At 51.0% G+C, this 25,685-nt stretch overlaps 1 protein-coding gene and 1 long non-coding RNA gene across 4 annotated transcripts in view; one reads left to right on the forward strand and one right to left on the reverse strand.

Moving 5' to 3' along the window:
- The window catches only part of PLXNA2 (plexin A2), a 228,006-nt gene that overhangs the window by 63,370 nt on the left and 138,951 nt on the right, over positions 1 to 25,685 (reverse strand). For all 3 annotated transcript variants that reach the window (XR_014055223.1, XM_081495369.1, XM_081495370.1), the window contains exons 5-9: positions 19,844 to 19,944; positions 15,710 to 15,833; positions 13,812 to 13,965; positions 13,048 to 13,144; positions 9,731 to 9,845 (exon numbers count right to left, since the gene is read on the reverse strand). Coding sequence is in view for 2 of the 3 variants with exons in the window: in XM_081495369.1 (XP_081351495.1) it covers positions 9,731 to 9,845; positions 13,048 to 13,144; positions 13,812 to 13,965; positions 15,710 to 15,833; positions 19,844 to 19,944 (591 nt within the window). In the remaining variant the exon portion in view is untranslated. The remainder of the gene's footprint in view (positions 1 to 9,730; positions 9,846 to 13,047; positions 13,145 to 13,811; positions 13,966 to 15,709; positions 15,834 to 19,843; positions 19,945 to 25,685) is intronic.
- LOC145507880 (uncharacterized) lies at positions 13,878 to 16,754 on the forward strand. Its single transcript, XR_014055224.1, has 3 exons — positions 13,878 to 14,160; positions 14,605 to 14,811; positions 15,089 to 16,754. It is a non-coding gene; the product is annotated as an uncharacterized LOC145507880 (long non-coding RNA).

Genomic DNA, 25,685 nt, shown 5'->3' on the forward strand with positions numbered 1-25,685 from the left:
GCACTCGGCCCTCAGAATTGCAGTTTCTTGTTGACTTGTCTTTCTCACTGGCCTGTGAGCCTTGAGGATTAGGCAGCATCTTACTCACCTCCGTATCCCCAGGCTTTATCCCCATTCCCGACATGTGGTGGACAACTGCTCATGGCTTGTGGGAAGGTAAGTGGAGATCAAGAAAGTAAAGCAACAGACAAAACTATCTCAGACTTTCCTTTCGGCTCCAGCTTCCCAGATTCTTCAGAGATGAGGGTAAATCCTTGTCTTGCAGATATCTAGAGACTCAGGCGGGAGTTTGATTCCCAAAGCTGGGATTGATGTGAAATGGTCACTGTTTCTGGAGTCACAGGATTGCTAAATTGTTATGTCTGTGTCTATGGAGGAATCCTGAGGATTTACGAAAAGCTGGGCCCAGGAGAAGTCTGCCACAGAAACCTGTCTAGGAGGGTCCGGCGGAAGCTCTGGGGCCACAGAGCCTCCCTCGGTGACTGCCTGTGAGGGCCTGAAGCAGGCTTGGTTCCCACAGGAGACAGGATCACGAGGCAGCCCCGAACAGATGCGGCCCTGTTTAGAAGCCAGTCACTCAAGCTGCCAACTCAAAAACTTGCTCTTTGCTGCACTTTTACTTTCATTCCCTGAGGGCACTCTCGACAGAGTCTTTCATATATTTATAGCCAAGGGAAAAAAAAAAGTGAACACCGCTTTAGGAAAACCCAGGCATCCCATGGAAAAGCAGATACTATTTCCTGTTAGTGACTAAAAATCCTCATTGAGTCTAATAAATCAGAATTTTAATTTAGACTGGAAATAAGGCTGAGGTACAGCAAGGGGTGTGCGCGCGCGCACACATGTGTGTGTGTGTGTGTGTGTATGTGTGTGTGTGTGTGTGTGTGTATACTTGTAAGGCAGAGAGAGAAAGAATAGATTTTCAGAATCAGAACTAGTTGATATATTGTAAAGGATGACCCATTGTTTTTCACCTCTAATGAGCTCAGAGAACAAGTTCAAATTTCATGAGCAGAGTCTTTAAGACATACTTTTGGGAGTATGATGTCTTAGGTTAGTGAACAAGATGGTAGAATCCTATTAACCATGACAAAAATATATGTATGCATGTGTACATGCACAAATACACACCTACATACCCCCACACACCCTCATCTTTCAGGCTGGGTTGGCTGATTCAGCCTGAAAGTTGAAGAATCATAAGTAGACTTTATGAGTACTTCTATGCTTTTTTTTAAAGAGATTCTAAAATTTTATTAAAAAAAAAATTCCCGTGGTCTGCTGTTTCAGACTCTCTGGGACTAAGCTGAAGGGTGATGGTTAGAGGCTTCCAAATGCCTAAAGAGGGTTCTGAGATTGCCCCTGGAGAAAAGAATCTCAGGCTTTGCTTGTTTTTTTGGCTATCTCTCTCGGGCCAGACAGAATTGCATTCTTCCTTCCATTCTCCAGGGCAAAGGAAGGAAGTGGCTGGTGCCCAGGTGTCCTCTCTTCTCCTAGGAAATAGGGGATACACAGACTCCTTGGGTTATGAGATGGTTCTGCTGACTGACTGGAGGGAGCAGTGAGTCTCGGGTGGAAAAGGCAGTGGTGGGGGTTGAAGGTGCGGGAGAGCTGGCAGCCCAGAGCATCGCCAAGTTGCTGGAAAGTCACTTCCTCTGGGGCTTCTGAAGGTGATGTTATGCTGTGCTGGCTTAGTCGCTTGGTCGTGTCTGACTCTCTGTGACCCCATGGACTGTAGCCCGCCAGGCTCTTCTGCCCACGGGGATTCTCCAGGCAAGAATACAGGAGTGAGTTGCCATGCTCTCCTCCAGGGAATCTTCCCGGCCCAGGAATCGAACTGGGGTCTCCCGCATAGTGGGCGGATTCTTTACCATCTGAGCCACCAGGGAAGCCCAAGAATACCACAGTGGGTAGCCTGTCTCTTCTCCAGGGGAATCTTTCTGACCCAGGAATTGAATTGGGGTCTCCTGCATTGCAGGTGGATTCTTTACCAGCTGAGCTACCAGGGAAGCCTGTGGAAGGTGATAGGTTTCATCAAATATAGAAGGCCATTTCCAACCTGTTTGCTCCTGGGAGTACACACACACACACACACACACACACACACACACACACACACGCCCTTCACGCAGAGTGTGAGGACTGCTGTGAACACTGCTGAAAGACGCTGCTCCTGCAGACCTCCAGTCTCCCGAGTGACTTCTGAAGGCCATTCTACTCTTCCCTCTGCCTCTAGGTCAATGGGCATTAGGATCCCGCTCCTTAGCAGCAAGCTGAGCTTCTATCAAGAGGAGCAGATGTCCTGTTTGGGAGCATCCCAGGGGAGGGGTGGGCTGAGGAGGAGAAGACGTGACTGGGGGAGGGCAGGACCCTGGCGCTGCAGCCCAATGGACGAACCTCTGGGCCGCGTGGTCTCCTCTGTTCTAGCTGTGCTTCACTGGCTCTCAGCGCTGGGGACCCTTCCTTCAGCCCTCAGAAACGACTGCTCCCACGTGCAAATGACATTATCTTCACCCAGTGGACTTCAAAGAGAGAGAGCAGCCCGCATCCGGGTAAGCTAATCGGATTTATGTGGTTCTATCTTTCCCCTGGGACAGGGCGTAAAGGAGATATTTATGTATCTACATCTCACTAGGCCTGGTTTAGCCATGGAGGGAGATGAGCTTTTCAAGCTGAAAGCCATACATACTCCTGCGCACATCTGCTTGCAAACACCATGTCACTGCTTAACCTGGCCCAGGGGGGCCCAGATTTCTGGGACCCTATCAGAGACCAGCTGGGCTCTGAGTGGGGGAAAGGTCTGGCTCATGAACTTAAAAGCATTCAAGAGATGGCTGAACTGAAATTCAACTTCCTCATCTACAAAATGGGCTTCCCAGGTGGAGCTAGTAGTAAAGAGCCTGCCTGCCAATGTAGGAGACATAAGAGATGTGATTTCGATCTCTGGGTTGGGAAGATCCTCTGGAGAAGGCAATGGCAACCCACTCCAGTATTCTTGCCTGGAGAATCCCATGGACAGAGGAGCCTGGTGGGCTACAGTCCATAGCGTTGCAGAGTCAAACATGACTGAAGGGACTTACCACGCAGGCATCTATAAAATGGGACCAGTAATACTTGACAACTCTATATTGTAGGCAAGAGGGACATGAAGGTCTGTCATCAGTGGTAATAAACAGGATTAACCATGTTAATATTATCACTGCATATTTCTCGCGTGAACACAGGATCAGAGGACTTCAACTTATTCAGCGCCAGCTTGGGAACACTGAATCCTGACTTCTGAATTTACATGAGGATCATAGGAAAACTGTTTAAACTTATCAGTTTATTCATCTAGGATAGAATTTACTTCATGGAATAGTTACAACTGAGATTAAAAATATATATGTATAATGTTGCATATATAATAGACTCTCAACAAATGCAAACTACCAATATGTTTATTTTGAATTGCATTCACTCTAGGACTTCCCTGGTAGCTCAGATGGTAGAGTCTGCCCTCAATGCGGGAGACCCAGGTTCGATCCTTGCGTTGGGAAGATCCCCTAGAGAAGGAAATGGCAATCCGCTCCAGTATTCTTGCCTAGAAGAGCCCATGGATGGAGAAGCCTGAAGGGCTACAGTCCATGGGGCCGCAAAGAGCTGGACACGACTGAGTGACTAACGCTCTCACTTGGCACAGTGGTTCTTCGGTCCATCAGCCCTTTGGAAAGAAGTGGGCAGAGGTACCTCATGTACTGGCCACCTTTGCATCTGGACGTGGTACTACTGACCATGGGCAGTTTCTCCATCTGTGCAAATGGATTTGTGTGGGTCCCTCCACACTGTGGGGCTTCCCAGATGGCACTAGTGGTAAAGAACCCACCTACCAATGCAGGAAATGTAAGAGATATGGCTTGGATCCCTGGGTCAGGAAGACCCCCTGGAGGAGGGCATGGCAACCCACTCCCGTATCCTTGCCTGGAGAATCCCATGGACAGAGGAGCTTGGTGGGCTGCAGTTCATGGGGTCACAAAGAGGTGGACATGACTGAGCGGCTGAACACCACAGATACGCACTCCACACCCTGAACCCTCATGACCAACAGCACAGGGCCTGGTTGAGATCAGGCCTGCAAGTGTAGCTGTGACCATGAAAACAGACACGCGAACGGGTCCTGATTTTCTGGAGAAACCATCCTGTACTCTGCCTTTTTGGATGCCTGAGTTGTCTGTAGCCTTAGGCCAAAAAAAAAAAAACAAAATTTTTAGCATCTTGGTTACTACATCTGTCAAATATGAATTATGTGAAACTGCAGGTCTGTTGTGAGAATCAATTGAGATGCCATATGTCAGTGGTTCTCAATCTTCAGCTTACTCTGGGATGGGGCCCAAGAATTTGAATTTCTAACAAGTTCCCAAGTGGTGCTGAGGCGGCTGTTCCCCCTCCCCCACCCTCCTGTCACATGTGAGAGAAATGCAAATGCGTGATGTCTTAGCCTTGCTATAGAAATCAATGGAGCTAATCAGTTATGTATTGTTTCTAAGAAGTAGATAGATGTAAAATTTTGGTTCAAATTGCGGGGGGGGGTGCTTACTGGAAGCATAAAAGATGCTCTAGGAACCCCTAAGGGACAGCTAAGGGATCTCCAGTTCCCAGAAGGACCTGAGGATGCCAGGAAAGATGCCCGACCGAATGAAGGAACCTCGCTCAAGCTGACCACGTGGACCTCTGTGGTTCCCCCCATTTTCCAGATTGGGGCTTCCCCCGAAAGCAAGCTTTGGACAGCAGGCAGCAGGGTCTGGGGGCTGTCTGTGGGGAAGGGATGTGTGAGGGGTGGCGGCCCTGCCATCTCCTGGGGTCCTGCCTCCCACTTCCCTTCCTAAGCTAAGTCAGGAGCCTGGGGGGCCCCGCGGCCGCCCCTCCGGAACCCATCACTGGGGTGGGGCCTGGTGCCTGTCAGCAGGTTGAGGAGGAGGAGGTGATGAGACTAAGGCATTTCTCTCACCTCGAGGAACAGACGTTAAGGAGAGGAAATGAAAAAGGAGCCAGGAAGCCTCTGGCGTTCCCCCCAGGGCTCTTTCGGTATTAGTTTAATCCTGACTTGGGATGGCAACCGCCTCTCCCAGGCCCGGCTCTCTGGAATTCTTGAGTCACCTGTGGCTGAGAGGGAGCTGTGTTCCAGGGACTTCTAGAGCGCATGAGGGAGGCGGCATGATCCAGTTAGCCCTCCAGGCCGCAGCCCCCTGGCCCCACACGGGGCAGTTACTGTCTTGCTGGGTCTCGCGGCTGCCGCTTCCTGTCCAGATGTCCACGTCATCCCTCTCTCTCTCTCTCGGCATTCTGTGGGCCTCCTCGACTTATTTCATTAGCCAAGTTAGGAGGTTAAGGGCTTCCCTTGTAGCTCAGTCTGTAAAGAATCTGCCTGCAGTGCTGGAGACCCGGGTTCGATCCCTGGGTCTGGAAGATCCCCTGGAGAAGGAAATGGCAACCGATTCCAATATCCTTGCCTGGAATATCTCATGGACAGAGGAGCCTGGTGGGCTGCAGTCCATGGGGTTGCAAAGAGCTAGGCATGACTGAGTGACTAACACTAACTTAAGTTAGGAGGTTAGAAGTATGAAGGTCAGTTTCTGAGGCTCTTCACTACCCAGACTTCGCCTCAGCATCACCCTGCCCCTGGCATCTGGCCTCCCCTGGCCATTGTCCTGTGGACGCCCAGGCTGGGTTCCCCCCTCTCTCCCACCATTTCCTCGGCTCGTGAGTCCTTTCCTATGGGTGAGAAGATGGGCCTGAAAGTGGTCTCAGCCTCCTGCAGGATCCCAGGGCTGGGATTAATTTCCAATGCCCACTAAGACCAGTATGGCGCTTTCTGGTGAGCTACTTCAAAGCATACCGACTGGCTGGAGGAAGAGCCTTCCCTGAAAGGTTCTCAGGGCCTGAGATAACTGGCTCCATCCCGCAGAGGCACCTGTGGTTGGGTCTGCCTTAAATACCGCCTGTGGGCACCATCTGTGTGTCTCTCTTTCAAGACAGGCAGATTTCATTTTTTTTTTCTAGCTGAATATAACACATATTGTTTCAAGAAGCTAAGAAGAATTCAAGACCACGTGTGTGTGTGTGTGTGTGTGTGTGTGTGCGCGCGCGCATGCATTTGGGAAATCTTTCAAGGCTTACTTTCTTCTTAAATTAAAAGTTAAAAAAATAGCCTTATTGAGGTATAACTAGGCTTCCCAGGTGGCTCAGTGGTAAAGAACCTGCCTGCCAATACAGGAGACATGAGTTTGATCCCTGGGTTGGGAAGATCCCTTGGGGAAGGAAATGGGAACCCATTCCAGTATTCTTTTCTGGGAAATGCCATGGACCGAGGAGCCTGGTGAGTTACAGTACATGGGGTTGCAAAACAGTCAGATCTGACTTAGTGACTAAACAACAATTGACAAATAAAATTGTAAGGTATTTAATCCTGATGAGCCTATCCACAGGGCAGGAATAGAGACGCAGACACAGAGCACGGACTTGTGGACACATCGGGAGAAGGACAGGGTGGGACGGATTGAGGGAGTAGCACTGAAATATTTAGGCTACCGTGTGTAAGATGGGTAGCTAGTGGGAAGCTGCTGTCTGACACAGGGAGCTCAGCCTGGTGCTCTGTGATACCTAGAGGGGTGGGATGGGGGTGGAGTGGGAAGGAGGCTCAAGGGGAGGGGATATAAGGACACTTAACTGGGATGGAATTTCCAGTTGAGCTATCTCAAATCCTAAAAGATGATGCTGTGAAAGTGCTGTACTCAATACGCCACCAAATTTGGAAAGCTCAGCAGTGGCCACGGGACTGGAAAAGGTCAGCTTTCAGTCCAATCCCAAAGAAAGGCAATGCCAAAGAATGCTCAAACTACCGCACAATTGCACTCATCTCACATACTAGCAAAGTAATGCTCAAAATTCTCCAAACCAGGCTTCAACAGTATGTGAACCGTGAACTTCCAGATGCTCAAGCTGGATTTTAAAAAGGCAGAGGAACCAGAGATCAAATTGCAAACATCCGATGGATCATCGAAAAAGCAAGAGAATTTCAGAAACACATCTACTTCTGCTTTATTGACTACGCCAAAGCCTTTGACTGTGTGGATCACGACAAACTGTGGAAAATTCTGAAAGAGATGGGAATACCAGACCACCTGACCTGCCTCTTGAGAAACCTGTATGCAGGTCAGGAAGCAACAGTTAGAACTGGACATGGAACAATAGACTGGTTCCAAATAGGAAAAGGAGTACGTCAAGGCTGTATATTGTCACCCTGCTTATTTAACTTATATGCAGAGTACATCATGAGAAACACTGGGCTGAATTAAGCATAAGCTGGAATCAAGATTGCCGGGAGAAATATCAATAACCTCACATATGCAGATGACACCACCCTTATGGCAGAAAGTGAAAAAGAACTAAAGAGTCTCTTGATGAAAGTGAAAGAGGAGAGTGAAAAAGTTGGCTTAAAGCTCAACATTCAGGAAACTAAGATCATGGCATCTGGTCCCATCACTGCATGGCAAATAAATGGCAAAACAATGGAAACAGTGAGAGACTTTATTTTTGGTGGCTCCAAAATCACTGCAGATGGTGACTGCAGCCATGAAATTAAAAGATGCTTACTCCTTGGAAGAAAAGTTATGACCAACCTAGACAGCATATTAAAAAGTAGAGACATTACTTTGCCAAGAAAGGTACGTCTAGTCAAAGCTATGGTTTTTCCAATAGTCATGTATGGATGTGAGAGTCGGACTATAAAGAAAGCTGAGCACCAAAGAATTGATGCTTTTGAACTGTGGTGTTGGAGAAGATTCTTGAGAGTTCCTTGGACAGCAAGGAGATCCCACCAGTTCATCTTAAAGGAGATCAGTACTTAATATTCATTGGAAGGACTGATGCTGAAGCTGAAGCTCCAATCCTTTGGCTACCTGATGCAAAGAACTGACTCATTGGAAAAGACCCCGATGCTGGAAAAGATTGAAGGCGGGAGGAGAAGGGATGACAGAGGATGAGATGGTTGGATGGCATCACTGACTCAATGGACATGAGTTAGAGTAAACTCCAGGAGTTGGTGATGGACAGGGAGACCTGGCGTGCTGTAGTCTGTGGGGCTGCAAAGAGTTGGACACGACTGAGCGACTGAACTGAACTGAACTGAATGGCTAATTCACATTCTTCTACAGCAGAAACCAACACAACATTGTAAAGCAATTATCCTCCAATTAAAAAAAAATTAAGTGTACAACATGATGACATGTTGATCAAGGTGCGCTTTCTTAAGCAACTTGTACTTCTACCTCGATTAGGAGAGACAAGAGACTCTTTCTTGATATCTTAGACAAGGAGCTCCAAGGAACACTTCCTATCAATGACATTTGGTTAAAGTGGTCATTGGTTCCTCTTTGCTTTCACGCATGCATGCTACAGACTTTCACTGAAAAAGGCCCTGAGGATTTAATGATAAGATGTAACTCCTGCCTTTAAGGAGGTTGTAGTCTAGTGCAAGAGGGAGACAGATAAAGGTGACAGCAATATTTGTACATGCTACACAGTCACTTATTTACATTTATGGATTTCCTAAAAGGTAGAACGAGATGGGGATGTATATTCACGCACATGTGCGTTTGTGGGAATATGTAAGGTCTCTGCTAAGCTGCTAAGTCACTTCAGTCGTGCCCGACTCTGTGCGACCCCATAGACAGCAGCTCACCAGGCTCCGCCGTCCCTGGGATTCTCCAGGCAAGAATACTGGAGTGGGTTGCCGTTTCCTTCTCCAGTGCATGAAAGGGAAAAGTGAAAGTGAAGTCGCTCAGTCATCCGACTCTTAGTGACCCCATGGACTGCAGCCTACCAGGCTCCTCCGTCCATGGGATTTTCCAGGCAAGAGTATTGGAGTGGGGTGCCATTGCCTTCTCCTGTAAGGTCTCTACAGTTGTTCAAACCCAACTACTGGTCACCCTGGGGCATGAAAAACATTAGATATGAGAAAAGGACATTGACCCAGCAGATTTCGTTGTCCTAAGGCCTGCTGTGAGCTTGTAAGAAAGTGAACCTCACTGGGAAACATCACTGGGTGCGATATTTATTGGAAAGATAAGCAATTTAATATCTCCCTGTATTGATAACAAAGGAGGAACCGGTCTTAGGGATGGCACATCGACTGTATCATAAAATGTGACTTTTAGCAAGCCTGGGTTCTTTTCACCAGTGGACTGCCTGTCTCTTCTATAAGGCCATCTACTCGGTTGTACAAAAGAGTGAAAGAATCGCTGAATTTTAGCCTAGGAAGAGAGGCTGGCATGAAAGAGTGGTTGAGAGTGAATGTGCTATTGAACTAGACTATGTCTGCAGCCAAGCAGAGGGCTTAAAACTCAGAGAACAAATGCCATTCTCTACACTCTTCCAGACCGTGGAGTCTGTTTGGTTGGATATGTTTCCTCTAAGCTTTCAGTCTCAGCCCTCAGCGCCCCTCAAACTTTTGAATGAATACAATCCTAGGAGTCTAGCAAACACAGCACACTTCTCCTTCTCGGGAGTATTTGCTGCCATTTTTTTTTTTTTTTTTTTGACTTTATAATTCTAGGGCTTTCTAACATCTCTGGAAGAAGCCCAACATGGACCAGGGCAAGGAGATGGCCAAGCTGTCAGACTGACCATCTGAAAACAAAAGTCTGCTCAGATTCACTGAGGATGTTGCTGCACCAGGGTGAGCCCTGCTTACCTCTGAAATGTTGATCCGGCCCTCCTGGAAGGAGCAGGTGGTGGGGTCATGAGTACAGAGGTTTCGGTATTTGCACCAATGGCAGCGGAAGGCGCTGTTGACACAGGACAGGCACCTGCAAAGACAGAGACAGTAAGAGGCGAAGAGAGGAGAGCACACAGGGAAGGGGAGGGTGCCAGGGAGCCCACGTGCCATGATGGAAGTCTGTTATCCCGTCTCACTCTCAGGGGGGTGGACTGAAAATTGTGGCTTCTCCCTCTAAGATGCTCAGGGGACCAGAAAATTGAGGGAGCAATGTGTCCAGAGTGGGAATAATGTATCAGAAAGCAGTGGAGTGCTAGAGCTGGTCTGTATCAGCTCATGACAGCCAATTATTCATATTCTCAGGAATGTTGCAAGCAGGTCAACGCCATGATAGCAGCTTGAAACGAGCCACAGAGGGAGTATTTATGCCATAGAAATTGGAAAATGCCACCTAATAAGCTTTTCCCCCTGATTTCTGATAGCTAAACATTTGCTATCAAATAGCCCAAGGAGAGCAAGGGCAGAAACTAGGCTGACTTGGTGTCCGTTTTGCCTCTGCCCCTGCCGCTAGAGCGGCCCCGAGCAAGTCACTTCACCATCCGAATCGCAATTTCGTCATCCGTCTGTATTGAAACTTTTCTGTCCACTCCACGGGGTTGTTTTGTGTCAAACGAGATAACGTGTCGGATGTGGTTTTGAAAAATACAATGCTAGATATATTATTTTTAAGGGTTTGACTTACCTGTTACTTCAAGCTCTTAAATCATGTTTGAGTGTTCACAGTTGGTTCATATCACCTGTGTTTTCGAGTTTGAGCGGAGTGAATGGTATCAAATGATAACTCTGCCGCCCTCTCCAAGTAGCCAGACACGGTAGCGGCAGGCTGTGTGTGGCTCCTGTCTTTGTCGCCAGGCAGAGCGCCTCTTGGCCTCTGGTTTCCCCTGCATTCTATGTGTATCATCTAGGTCCCCTGTGTGCGGTCGGACCACCGTCAGGGAAGTAGGTTTGGCCGGTGGAGTTGTTCCACTCGCCTCTTGCCAGATCCCTAAGTCGTCTTGTCTCCACTAGACCAACCTGGAAGGCACATGGCCAGGTCTGCAAACTGGCGCCACCTGCTGGGCTCTAATGGCGTTCGGGCGGATGGGGCTTGATCCAGGGGTCACTGGGTTATAAGCCACGCGGACTGGGCACGTTAGCCCATCTACACTTCTTCCCCATGCCAAATATTTTTATCCCCCTCTAGATGTGCCCATAGTTATTTCGTTCCTGAACTTAGGCCAGATGGATTGGGTCTTGCTCACATCTTAGGATTCAGCAAGTAAATCACAAAAATGGAACAAGGATGATGAGATCAGGGTTCTTCGAGAACAGGCTTGTCCACTTGCTAACTTGGTGACCTCTAATGGAGCACTTATGCCCTCTGGGCCTTAGTTTACCATAGTAAAACGAGAGGCTTGAACTCAATCCTGTGATTTGTAACTGGACGGATAAGATAAGAGAGGGTTTGGCAATAACATGTCAAAGATAACTTGCTTTTCTTTCTGCTAAAACTTGCTGCCTGTGACAGCATCTCCACTGCCGCGGCAATCCATGGTTGAAAGTGGTGACATCACACTGGGTTGTCAGATGAGGGCGTTCTCACAAGCAACGCATTCCATCACCACTGTGCTAGAGCGTGAGAGGGAGGTTGGGGAGTTCCCGCTCCAAGATATTCACATTTCCCAAAACAGGGTTAGCTGGGATTGGAATGCAGGGCTTACGCGGCGATTTTATCCGTTTCAGCTTCTGCCACATACCGCCTTGCCTTGGCTTCTCCCAGGCCACTTTTTATACTTGTTCTGTCTTTCTCAGCACATCTATTGGGTCCAAGTCACGTCTCCTTCCTTAGCTACTCTGGAGACCTGAGAACTCCAGCAGATGATTCCCATCATGAAAATTCAGATCAGAAAAGGGGAGAGGAACAAATCTTACTTGTCTATTTTAATGGCTTAAAGGTTCCTTTAGGGCTTAGCTGCTAACAGACCCTTTCTCCACATGGATTGCTGGGCCCCTCGTACGCATAGCCTGGACCCGCAGACTTGACGCCACTGGAGTCCTCGGGTGGATCCTGTCCTGGACAACAGGAAGGGTGGGTCCACAGAACATTCCCAGGTAATTCTCCCTCTGGCCTGGAGCTCTGGCTTGGCCTCTGCTCTTGCCTATGACCAGGGTCACATGGCCCTTACGTGGCCCTATTATAGAGACTTCGGGCCGGTTGCTCTTTTTCTAAATCAAACAGCGCATGAGTTTCCAGATGACATGGAAAGAGTCTCAGTTTCACTTCAAGAGAAGACTGGCAGAAACTAAGTATGAATCCCTCTCCTTCACTCCTGGCCCTGATTTTTACTTATGAAGTGCGCCCAGCTTCTTGCACAGCTGTGAGAATTCACAGCCATGGCACTCAGCTGCTGGATGTGGCTGGTGAAGTCAGATGGGCGGCACCTAAGCCCCTCTGGGGACCGATGGTTGGATCTGGTTTTTGCTTCCTCCTTGAAAAATTGAAGGCTCAGGGTGGACCACGATAGAGTTGGAAGCCTCCTCGCCCTGCCCCAGCCCGGGTCCTTTATTTGGGCGCTGGGTGAGGCCATTTCCCCAGCCTTGCCCCTTGCTCTGAGGCTGTCATCTCTGAGTCCCTCTTCACGTGCCCTTGGATGATGTGGTTAAGTTCCACTGGCTGTCGATCTCCACATTCAAAGCCGCCACCAGCTGGCATAAAAAGGAGGACTTGTCTTCGGGCTCCTGGGCCGTGACTTCTGGTTCACTTCAAACCCTTTTTAACTCTTAGCTTGAGAGTTGAGGGTAGGGTGTGTTGCAAGGGAGACTGCATGAGATCAGAGGCTGTGGACAGTGAATGCCATTCAGTTTGGTATAACTGAATAAACTGAATATAACTGAAATATTTATGGGGCACTTTACGCTGTTCTAGACAAAGTGCCACGTCTGATCAGGAGACTGTGTGGTGAATGTCAGACAATTCTTGTCCTATGGGAACTTAGAAAAATCCCCCACACATATCCAGGCCCAGGGCAAGCTGGCTTCTGGCCTGGCCCTGCCATGACCCAGTTGTTCACCAGTCTCCTCTGAGCTCATTGCTAAAGAAGGGTGCTGGTCTAGGTGACCTTCTGACCTCATTGCTAAAGAAGGGTGCTGGTCTAGGTGACCTTCTGACCTCATCACTAAAGAAGGGTGCTGGTCTAGGTGACCTTCCCGCTCTGATACTGAACAACTGCAAGTGTTGCAAGGGGCGTGCTTACAGTTGGTGGGCGCTGCAGTTGTAGAACTTGAACTCAGTGCTGACGAATATCTTCCCTGTCTCCTTCGATCTCAGCTGCAGCTCTAGCCCAAACCAGTCTGGAAAAAAAGGAGAGAGTTACAAGCTGGGAGCCCAGTGGAGAGGCTGAGGGTAAATCATTCAGCCACCCCGGGCCTCCCATGGGGCAGTGATGGCAGATGGAGCCTTCCTGAGTCCTCTTCCGAGAGAGTCCCTTTCATCCTTCTGATGACCAGCCCATCGCTGAGACCCAGACACCCCAGGGCCCCTTCTTAGGGAGGAGGTGACGGATCAGATCCTATAGAGTCCCCTGCCTAGGTTGAATATGTTCAGTTACTGAAAGACTGTCAGAAATATCAGGTCACCAATACAAAAATTAGATTTAAAAAATGTATATATATCAGGTCAAAACCCCTAAAAGTCCACAGCTCTATGGAGAGAACCTACTAAAAACCACTGACATTCCTCGAAGGGAAGGGGAGTCTGTAAAAACTCTTATGCACACTGTGCAGGCTTAACCCAAATGAGAGACAGGGACCTCCCTGAAATTTCTTTGGGACATGCCAGTTTGCTTTCAAACTTAAATGCATTTATAAGTCAAATTAGAGTCTGGTGTAAGAAGACCCAGTCAGGCAGCTGTCAGTCAGTCTGTGCTGGCACATGCCACCCTGTCCCCTGGGTCCCCTACTCTGGCCACCCTGATTGAGCAGCCCCGAGCGTACGACTCTCACTGCAGATGCTTCTTACCCTGATCCAGAGGGATGACAGGGACTTCCTTGGGTCCCGGTGAGATGCAGATGACCTGGCTCCCAGATACTTGTCCCTCTACCTCTGTCAGGTTCCCAAAGGCACAGGAGATGCCCACAGACAGATCGGGGGCATCGCTCACAACCAGGCTGAGCTGTGGGAGGAGCAGAGAGACGATGCTGTGGGAAGACCCCGCAGGGCTCAGGAGACCTGGGCTCCAGGCCTGGCCGTGCCGATGTCCACTTGCTCACGCCTCTCCCCAGACCTCATCTATGAAGAGGATGTCGGTCCAGGACACCTTCTAGCTTTGGCCCAGAGCCATTACAGTAGCTCTGAGGGGTGTTGCAGGGTCAGTGGTCTTTATTATTAATATTACTTTTCAGTCTTGTCCAGAATCATAAAGCACTGAGGGGAGAGGAAGGGATGCTAGGGGTGGCAGAAGGTCCCAAAACCCATCTCAGCCCGAGCTCGTTTTGACATGAAACCATGCGAACTTGAAAACCAGTCATGAGTGGAACCCGTCACAAATCAGCGTTAGCTCCGGTTCATAGGAGAACACGTGTCACCAGCCTGGAGGTTTGTAAGGAGTTTACCATTTGGCTGGCTCCCCACCCTGGCTGTCATTCAGGGGCTGCCTACCAAGGTGGTGGGCTTCTATTCTCTGTCGGCCTCTGGCTCTCTGCCCCCTGAGAGCTCCCCGAGAGCAGGGCAGTTACCTCACAAGGCGCTTAGGGGATCAGAGAAAGGCAGGAAGTGGACACCAAGGCCCTGGATGATGTCTGCGGTTCCCTAGGCTTCCAGGGAGGCAGGCCAGTGGTCTCCAGGCTTTTCGAGTTTGAATATCCTCCTCTGAATGGTAAAACTATCACAGACTGTCCGAAGAACGCGCTGATCGAGAAACCATTTAATAGCAAAACACCGCTCTGCATTCCGTGCCCTCGGAAACGGGTTTGTGCTAAAGGACGACAATATGATATCTAAGCGGTGTTGCAAACGAGAGGTGAGAAACTTGACTCCCAGTGGGGAGTGCCCACGGGGGTTCCCAGTAGGGAGTGCCCACGGGGGTTCGCGGGGCCAACACCCTGTGTCCTGCAAGCGTCAAGTCCTGAGGGAGGGAGGTCTCGCTTTGTCCTCCCATGATGCCTGGAGGGCTTTCTCAGCCCCAGTGGCCATCACCTAGCCTTTCCATACACTTGTCTGCCGCTGAATCTCTGCCCCAGTTTCGTTTCCATGGGGCCGAGAGACTGAGGTACAAACTCTGCTGTTTGTTCTCTCAGCTCTGTGGGAGCCAACACCTCCCGGTGGGGATGAATGAACGCAAGTGTTGGAAGGTTCATTAACTAATTAACATTCGTGAATGCCCGTAAAACCTCCAGAAGGAAATAACCGTGCGGGGCCCCAGGACACGGAGTCTCGGGGGCTGTACCTCGACAGGTGGGGAAGGACTGCTGTATTCTCGTTGTTAATATTCTCTTTCAGCACACCCTGTGAATTAAGCCTCAGTCTCTCTGCGTCTGTCTGTCCATCCGTCTGTCTGCCTCTCTCTCACATACACAATACAAAGGCAACTCCAAGTTCCTGTGAGCGACTGAACCAGGGGGTCACTTGAAATCTACATCATACCCCACAGGACACGATCGGATTGAATGATGTTGCAGAGGCTTGTTACTAAATGCAAAATGTAGATTTGCAAAACAGATCAGTGGGTGATGAATCTGCCAGGAGTAGGGCGAATGACTCGGTCCTGGGTAACAACACGAGTTACCATAGTTTTCCTACAAAATATCCTCAGAGCGCGTGAAGTCTGATCCATTTACACTGTGCTGGAGTTAAAGGAACACACCCACGCTTGTGCCCGCGCTGTGCCCCGCCCCCAGGCCCTGCACGGGCTCACTCACCAGCCGGCTGTGCTCAGACACCGAGATGCTGCTGGGGTGAACCTCGAGCCTCATGCACTGGCTGATGCTGGCGGCAAATCGGTTAGGCTCCCAGGCCCGCTGGCACCGGTCCCTGCGGGAGCACCTGCCACAGACACAGACGCACAGGGGTGAGTCGGGGGCTCTGCTGCTCTGAGGCCCGTGTCCGTCTTCTCAGGACAAGCTTCACTTCTTCCAGAGGGCTTGGTGACTCCCAGATGGCCTCTACTGCAGTTAAAGACAGACTGAGGGAGGGTTCTCGGGTGGCTCAGTGGGAAAGAATCTGTTAGGGGAAGCACACTGACTGAAACTGCTCACCCGGGCCAGGCACCGTAGTCACCATTTGCATGAGTTGTTTTACGACACGCGGTCCTGGTGAGGAACACAGAACTGATAAGCCACCACCAACCGCAAGAGTTCGGGAAAGGTCAAAAGGAGACACCACACGTCCGACCGCCTCCCAGAATCCTCCTCTCTGGCATCCATCTTGGCTGAACAAGGCGTGCACCACCAGGAAGGACTCTGAGTCAGAATGATTGGCTAAAGACAACCTGGAAACTAACCCCATCACCATAAAACCTGCGAGCCATGTGGCAGAGCAGTTCTCCTGGGTTCCCTTACCCTCCTGCTCTCTGCCCAGCGGCCTTTCCAATAAAGTCTCTTGCTTTGTCAGCACATGTGTCTCCTCGGACAATTCACTTCTGAGTGTTAGACAAGAGCCCAGTTTGGGGCCCTGGAAGGGGTCCCCCTTCCTTCCTGCAACAAATCTGCTTGCCAATGCAGGAGACACAGGTTCAACCCCTGATCTGGGAAGACCCCACATGCTGGGGAGCAACTAAGCCCTTGCACCACAACTCCCGAGCCTGTGTCCTAGAGCCGGGAGCTGCAACTACTGAGGCCCATGCACCCCAGAGCCTGTGCTCTGAAACAGGAGAGGCCACTGCCACGAGACGCCCGAGCGCTGCAACTAGAGAAAAGCCCGCGCAGCCACGGAGACCCAGGACAGCCAAAAACAATACAAAACAAATTAGAAAAGTATTTAAAAAGAGGACAGACCAAGAGGAGTGGGATCAACGCCCCCCGCCCCCCAACATGAGAGCCGCAGTTCAGACATAAAGAGTAGCTCTTATAGACAGCATCTCAGGGAGTGAGAGATGGAAGACTGGGGAACAGAAGTCTCAGGCAAGAGGCGAAGAATGTGAGCTCTGGAGCCATACTGGACTCTGCCTGGGTTCCTACCCAGATCTACAGCCTACCAGCTGTGGCCCCATTGGGCAAGTTTCTGGAAGACCCCACGTCTCAGTCCCCCCAGCTGTAAAATGCTGGGCCCAATGATAATACTGTATCTCACAGGCCTGGTGTAAGTATTAAACGGATTAGTGTTTAGAAGATGGCGTGTTCTTGGCCCTACTAAGAAAAATATTAATGATGATGGCTATGGATATTATTATTATTCGCCCCCAGGGACATGTAAAACCCTGGACAGGGTCTTAACTGTGTGGGATAGCGTGCGTGTGACCTTGTGGCTGGATTCACAGCTCTTTGAAGGCAGGGGCCATGTTTTATTCATTGAGATATTCCACCTGTCACATGGTATATTTTCAATAAATGTTTGTGAAACACAGAGACAGACAGGGAGGCGCGGGCAGGGTTGCCTCTGTCAGGAAGCGCTCATGGCGGCTTCGTCTCACACCTTCCTCTCTGGTCCTTGGCTGCGCAGGCCACAGCAGCAGGTGGGCCCTGTGACCCCTGCACGCGGGGGCGTGTGGTGGCCACTGGTAACACGCTCCGGGGCTGGCACTTCTCCGACCAAAGAGCCCCCTTTGGGGACTCAACAAGGGTCCAGCACCCAGTGGAGATTCCCATCAAACTCCCCCCAAAGTACCCCCCACCCTTCCTTGCCAGGCACATAATGGATCTAAATATGAATGCTGTCAAAGAAAAGAATTATGGAGGTTTAAGTGAATCCTTAAGATAGCTCTAAAGTGAGCTCTTGACTGGAGCCTTTATCTCATTGACTCACTGAAATGGCTCTTTTTTATCATACTATTTATGGCAACAGCCCCAACAGAGATAAATCGCCTCCGAGACAATAACACAGTTGCAAGAGCAAGGCATACAGAAGAGACAGGAGGGTTTCAGATCCACTCCGCCCCCCACCCCTGGACCTGGAGGCTCTTGGGCAACCTCCTTCAGCCCTCTGCCTCCGCTCACATCCAGCGCATGCTCCTGGCTGCTGGAGGTGGTCCCTCCACTAGGCCCTGTCACCCAGGCAAGGGGTGGACGGGTGGGAAGGCACTGCCCGAGGGGCTGAAGATGAGCCGGGCCAGGAGAAGAGAAAAGTCCGGGTGAAGCTGGGGAAAAGCTTGATCCCTATGTGCTGCAAGAGGCAAGCCGAACTGTTGGAAGGAGCGGCACCCCTGGGAGGTAATGACGGGGAAGGGGCTCAGAGCGCAGAGGAAACCTGAGACCCTTCCTGAGGCGGTGCAGTCATTCTAAGCCAGCCCGATGACCTGGCCCAGGAGGAGGACGGGGGTCTGGGGCCTCTGGGAGACTCGGACATCGTGGCTAGGTTGGCAGGGAGGAGCAGGGAGTGGGTGGGATGGCTGGACCTGTCCACCGCCCAGTGAGGGGGCCAGGTGACCCAGGCCACTGTGAGGAGCTGGGAGTGGCTGTCGGGTTCCGTGGAGGAAGAAACCCTTGTGAGGAAAGAGAGCCTGTTGCCTGTCGGGCCAGCCTCACAGATGGGAACCCAATTGTACCCACCTCTCAATGCTGGAGACCCAGGTTCGATCCCTGGGTCGGAAAGATCCCCTGGAGAAGGAAATGGCAACCCACTCCAGTATTTTTGCCTGGACAATCCCAGGGACAGAGGAGCCTGGTAGGCTACGGTCCATGGGGTCACAAAGAGCCGGACACGAACCGAGTGACTTCACTTTTCATTTTCCGGCATTCCTGGGGCCCAGCGGGGGCACCGTCAGTATCTTTGCCACTTGTCTGACCCACCTGGCGCCGCTCTGTCCGGGTTCTGGTGAGGGCATTTCTGGCAAAAACTATTTTGAGGAGCCCCTTACCTTCGAGTCTAAGCAGGGAACCCAGTATGTGTGGGCGCCAATCCAGTCCAGATTTTGCATCTGCGAGGCGCCTGCTTCACTCCCTCCCTGCATAGCCCTTCCAACACCTGCTGTGGAGGCTGGAAGCCAAGAGCAATTGTGCAGGACCCTGAACTCTGGCCCTCTGCCTCCGCCCCCACCCTAAACCGGCACTTCTCGTGGGGGTGCTCTGCTGGCTGGCGCGGAGCCCTGGAGTTTCCGAGTCTGCTGGGGAGCAGAATTCCTAGCCAGCCCCCACCCCCCTTCCCTGCCTTTGGAGTTTCTTCCCTCTGGGGCTCTTGGAGTTAGGAAGTTTAAGTGTGATTTTGCATTTCTATTGAGCTGGTATTCAGTGGCAGGGGGTGTATCTGAATAGGGATGTGAGGTCAGTTGAAGTGAGATGTAGGCTTCTTGAAATCAGGGACTGACGAGGCCAGAAGGGTCCTCCCAAGGGTTCCGAGTCCATGATCATCATTTTGACTCGTGTAGCTTATCCTGAGCTTCCTTACTGCCAAAGCATTTATTGTTTCATTTAATCCTCAGGGCTCACCTGTGAGGTTGGCATTATCCCTTTTTAGCCATGGGGAAAAGGAGGCCCAAGGTTGTCAGTGGACCATCCTGGGTCGCACGGCCACTCACTGGAGTCCAAACTCCAGGAAGGAGGTGCCTCGTTCAGGCTACAACCTAGAGACGCTTCAACTTCCCTTGCAAGTTCTTCCTACACCACTAGCCTTCCCTGTAGCAAAGGTACAGACTTCAGAGCAGCTGGCCAGGGATGGAGGGAGTAGGGGTTGGGTTTTGGAGGTGAGACCACAGAGGCACTGCCCTTGGAAAGAAGGTCACTCACGGCCTCTCTTCCTCTTTCTGCTCTCAGCACTCTGACCGCTATTAGAATTACTGCTCAGCAGAGGGAAATTCCTCTCTCCCTACAAACTGAGATCACATCCCTCATCAACACTCCCAGGAAAGTACCTGGTCTTCCGCATTCCAAGTTTTTTTTTTCCCCAGAATATGCCAAACTTACATGTTGTGCAGGGCACACCAGCCGCAGTGAGGGTCCCCCGAGCTCAGGCACTCCCCGCAAGTCGTGTACTGCTCACAGGATTCCACGGGGACCCTGGTGATCTGGCCAAGAAGGCAAAGACAGCAGGTTAGATCAGGGAGTGATGCCTCCGGATGGTGTGTTCAGACTCAATTACACTAACCACCGTAGCTCAAATGGGAAAGAATCTGCCTGCAGTGCAGGAGACCAGTGTTCAATCCCTGGGTCAGGAAAATCCTCTGGAGAAGGGAATGGGAAGCCACTCCAGTGTTCTTGCCTGGAGAATCCCATGGACAGAAGAGCCTGGTGGGCTACAGTTCATGGGGTCGCAAAGAGTCGGACACCACTGAGCGACTCACACGCACGCACGCACGCACACACGCACGTGCGCACATTTGCACTGCCACCACCCCTAGAGAGGTGACAACAGGGGTGAATCGGTCCTTTAGCATTCTCATTGGTTTCCCCTGCACGAAGCAGGCACAGCTAACAGCCCTCAGGCTTCTGGCCTCCACCAGAGGTGGAAGCAAGCCCTCCAGCATCTCTCTGCCTGCACTAAAGTCCTCGGGAGGGCTGGGCCTAATCCCGGCAGATGCTGGAAATGGTTAAGTCTGCTGAAAGGCCATTGAGTGCCACCAACTAGTCTCTGAAGAGCTTTCAGCTGGGCTCGGGCTGAGTGCAAAGAAAACACTGATAAATAAAAAGAGAGAGAAGGAGAAACTTTTCCTATCAAATAATATTCACTGAGTGGCACAGTCTTTTTACAGCCAACCAAACGTACCACCTGGATCCAATTATCCCATTCTCTGATGTCTGTATTCAGTTTTCTCTAGTAAATCTCCCGTCCTTTGAAAAGTCTGGCTAAACGGGAACAGAGATGAGCTGCCTGTCTGATGCTGTCTTGCTGGGCAAAGGGGGAGTGTGTAGATCAGGCCCGTGACCCCCCAGAGCAGGCAGCCTTCTCCTCCTGGCTTCTGGGTGGGGCTGTGCGGGGACAGAAACCAGGCCTGTGTGCTCATTACTCACCCCTACCTACCCAGCGGGTGTAACATTAAGGCCAGGCAAAGGGTTAGAAGATTGAAGTCTTGCATTCGGTATGTCCCAGGTATCTGTCGATGGCTGAGCCCGCAGGCTGCTGGGCTGCAAAAACATTTGCTAGGCTGGGAATGGGATCTCATTTGTTAGGGCAGAGAGGTCCCCCACCTACTGGATGTGTGAAGTCAAGCGGAAACACAACCTGTGGTCCAGCAGCCCAGCGTTCCGCCTCTGGCAGAGGGATGAAGGGTCTGATGGAGACGCCTTCACAGCATCCTCCCGAGAGGCTTGGGATGGAGTGTAACATGGCTCACCCAGCAACCGTTTATCAGATGTCAAGACTCCAGTGCTGTGTGCTAGAGAAACTGCAGCGAACCGGACACAGATCTGCCTCCCCACAGAGCACGCAGCCCGCGGGACTTGGTAATTACAAACTGAGATCTACGCTACCTTGTGGCGAACATCCATCGCAGGCGATGGGTATATGCCCTGGGGGCCTTGGCAGCTTAAAGGAGGGGCCACTCAGTACAATCTGTCTGGAAAACGGACCAGCAGCTGAGTATGGGTGAGTCAGGGTAAGAGTGGGCCTGCTGCAGATGCCTGGAAGGGCCTTCCTAGCTGAGAGATCACCACGCTCGAAAGTAATCATGGCTATTGGTGCATGTGAACTCAGTCCTGTCCGACTCTTTTGCAACCACGTGGACTGTAGCCTGTCAGGCTCCTCTGTCCATGGGATTTCTCAGGCAAGAATACTGGAGTGGGTTGCCATTTCCTTCTTCACGGGATCTTCCGCCCCAGGGATCAAACCCACATCTCTTGTGTCTCCTGCATTGGCAGGCGGATTCTTTATCACTGAGCCACCTGGGAATCATGGCTAAGTTCAGCCTAACTCAAGTGTGTTGTGTACACTGGATGGGACGAGCTGAGAGATGAGACTGATGGGTGTAACCAGGGGTCAGATAATGAAAGGTTTTGGGTACCAACCCCAGAAACCTTCCTTCTCTCTATTGGGTGACCCCCCACCGACTCATTCTCCCCACATCTTAACACTTAACATTCTGAATTACAAAGCTTTTCCCTCTGAGTGACATGATCAGCTTTAAGCATTCCTAAGTTGCCTTTAATAATAAAATAAATGAAATGCAGAAAGTGTAAGTGTAAAATCTGGAAATTCAGTTTAAAAAAGTGGATATTCTAAGTGGAGGTTGGAGGATACCTGGTTTGAAATAGCTCATTCATGACAAGTCTGTGGGTTTAAATGGACTCTCAACTCAGAGGTCCAATCAGACCTGATGGGGTGATGGCACGGCTCTGGGGGCTAACTGGGCCATGGGCCGCATTAATGGATGTGGTGTCAGGACGGAGGTGCCCCACCCTGGGGAGTTCCCAGTTCAGGTCTGGGCAGCCTGCCCCTGAAGAAGCGCGGCCCCACCAGAGAGACTTCTCCACTTCCCAGAAGGGTGGTCACGATGGGGTGGGACCCAGCGCTGGCATCTGAGATACAGCTTGAGAGACCTGGATGTTTAGCTCAGAGAAGATGAATCTCAAGGTGGACACAGAAGTGGTTTGCCGCGGTTTCAAGGGCAGCGCTGATGGAGACCCAGGGGTGAAGAGTTCCAGGACAGCTCGACAGAAGAACGTCAAGGCTGTCCAATAACGCAGCAGACCAGGGTTCCAGCAGGAACTCCCTTCTGTGGGAGGCGTGAGCTGAGTCAAGGGGACGTGTGTCTGGGAGGCTGTGGCAGGTATACTTCTGACCCAGGGGAAGGCCGCCTGAGTCATTCCAGCTCTGACTTTCAGGATGCTCCTAACTCCTCCCTGAGAATGCTGAATGACGTGGAGGGTTCAAAGGTAACATCCAGCCATACCACCGGCCGATGAGAGCACCCTGCCTTAAGGAGCCCCCACTGACCCCTGCCTCGCGGCCTACGATTCCTGCCAGAAACACCTTTCCAGCATGTGCCTGCAAGATGCCCTCCCCACGGGCCCTTCCTTGTGCCTGGGGACCCTCAGCCCTTCAGGGTATCTGTGACTCCAGTTGCCCAGGGGGGCTTCCGGAGCGCCCTCTCCCTCCCAACCTGCCCTCGGAGGCCTGAGAGCCTCGGTAGCCTGGCCTCCCTTTCCTGGGTTTTGGGCTCCGTGTGAGTGATGTCTGCATCTGGCTGGAAATTAAAACAACTGTCTGCATTGCATTCGGCCCGTCTGTCAAAACACAGCCCTGCTCTCAGCAGCTGGGGAACGGGGCCCTGAATGGGAGCAGTGTCTCCGGCAACAAAGCCCACTTTCATGCCAAGTGCCGTGGAGATAGTGAGAAGCCTGTTCTTCTCCAAACATGAAACCAACTGCACAACTATTTTCCTGTTTCCTGGGCCCTCCTGGTGGGAATTTTTTTTTTAATACACAGAGTTGAAGAGCAAAGTGAAACAGGAAACTTTTATGGGAGTGGGGATCCTAAAACTTGAATTGATTCTCTTCTCGGAGATCTAACAGCCATATACAAACCAGAGGGAAGAAATGTCACAAGGGTCTGGAGGGAGGCGCTCAAAGTCAGGTGTTTCCACGGGTGCTCTGTCTTTCCTATAATCACTTGCTTCCATATTCATTCATCAACTCATAGTCATTGATCACATCGTACAGAAAGGTCAGTGCTGGGCACTTTAGGGCAATAAAATCAACAGCAGCATTAAAACACAGCCATCACCTTCAAGTTGCAAGCAGACTAGCAATAAAAACAAGACAAGTGATGTGTGTTCTAAGAGAGGTATTGAAAGAGGGCTGAGGGAATTCAGAGCAAAGAAAATACTACTTCTATATCTATGCCATCCAACACATGGGCCCGTGTGGCTCCCAGCATCTGGAAGGCACTAGTTCTAATTGAGACATGCTCTAAAGACAACCGGATGTAGAAGACTGAGCATGAAAAACCGGAATGTAAAATAGCACATTAGTAATTCTTATTGACAAGTGTTGAGAAAAGCTAGTAAATTTTGGGTTAAATAAAACCTAACTATTGATTTCAGCTGCATCTTCTTACTTTTTAAAATATGGCTGCTAGAGAAGTTAAAAAGACACACGTTGCTGGGTGCCTGGCATTTTGTTCTCGTGGGGGAGCGTGGCTCTGGACAGGTGTCCCAGGGAGGCTTTGTGAGGGATGTGGCCTGGGTCTGGGTCTTCAAGGTTGAATAGTATTTACACAGATGAAGAGCGTCCCGGGTGGAAGGACCCACATGAGCAAATAGAGGGAAAGCAGGGCTTGAGGGTAAAGAGTGATGAGTATATATAAATCTGGAGAGCAGGTCTGGGTTGACTTGGGAAGGACCGAGAAGGCCCCCCAGCTGGAATACACAATGTCAGCTCTCCAGTCCATCACTCCTTGGCCAAAAGAGTGTCCTCCATGAAGAGGCGTCCTGGATCCTCAAACCAACACCCTTGGCATGACCTGTGAGTTTAAGTTTCATCAAAATCCAGAGTCCAACTGAGTCAGAAATTTTGGCATGAGGCAGGCCTGAGAAATGGTTCCAACAAGCTCTCCAGCTGATTTTTTATGAGAACCACTGCTAAACATGACCTCACGTCCTGGGAAATCTTTTTAAATGTCAGGCTCTGCCTGGGGCCAAGAAGAAATAGAATCAAACTCTGCCTCGGGGCTGCAGAAGGAACTAGACTGACTCTTGGGGAGGAGAGCTGGAGATTGGTCTGGGGACCGCTCCACAGCCCAGGGAGGAATTGATTCCAATATCTCTGAGTCTGTGGAGGACCTGAAGGAACTGAGTTCAAACTTCTAGGGTCAGGGGCCACTCAGTCGGCATCAGGCGACAGGTGGGCACTTGCTGCGGGGCCTGGTGGGTGGAGGAGGACGGGCAGGGGATGGGTGCTCTCTCGGAAATCTCGAGAAGGAAAGGGAGCTCACCCTGGACAGCGTCCACCGCGTCAGGCGGGGCTTTGTCAGGGCTGACTCAGAGTCTAATGGGACACTCCATGATGACACTTTAATTAGTGTTTGTTTATTACGATTGCGCTTTCATTATGCCGGAGGCTCCGTCGCCCCCTCCTCTGAGTGCGGGGATCTGGGTGGCTGGGTGGGCACGCGGGTGTGGCGGGGAGAACACCCCTCCCCTGCCCCCCTCCACTGCCCTCTCCCCTGCACCGAGGGGGTCACTTCACACTGGAGTCCACCCACCGCTCACCCGGCATTCATCTCTACTTGATCTTAGGTCTTACAATTACGCCTCTAATGAATGTAACTGCCCTATTAAGTCATTTACTTAAGAAATGCTCTTCATTAAAGGTGACTCATACTGTGTTCTTGGCTCCTCCAGCTCTGGGGCCCCACGTCTCCAGCGCCTCCCCCCTTGGCCTGAGTCCTGGGGGCTCGTGTAACACGGTTGGGGCTCAGCAGGGCGCAGAGTTTGGAGTGGTCCCTGCTCCCCACCCGCTCCTCTGTCGGCCCACGGGGTGAGGTGTCTAGCTCAACAAGGGATGTGACAGCAGATTATTATTGGCTTTGGAGACAAGTCACCAAGGGAAGGGCTAGAAGCAGCCTCCTTCCTAAAGGTCTCGAAGGACGCGCCACACCTGCAGGGCTTGGACCATCCGGGAAGGCCCCGGAGACCGCTGTGACCCTGGTGGTTACCATCAGCCGGGAGAGTTACTCCATCAGCTGCCAAGCCGTCCCTCTTCAGAGAAGAGCTTCCCAATGGTGGAGTGAGGGACGGCAGACCTTTGGCGGGTAAACCTGGGGGAAGAGAATCAAGCCCACATCTCTGCCACCCTGTGTGGACACCTAGAC

Source organism: Giraffa tippelskirchi, chromosome 5 (assembly GCF_054371585.1).
Source record: "Giraffa tippelskirchi isolate mGirTip1 chromosome 5, T2T-mGirTip1v1.2.pri, whole genome shotgun sequence".
In the NCBI taxonomy this organism is placed as follows: domain Eukaryota; kingdom Metazoa; phylum Chordata; class Mammalia; order Artiodactyla; family Giraffidae; genus Giraffa; species Giraffa tippelskirchi.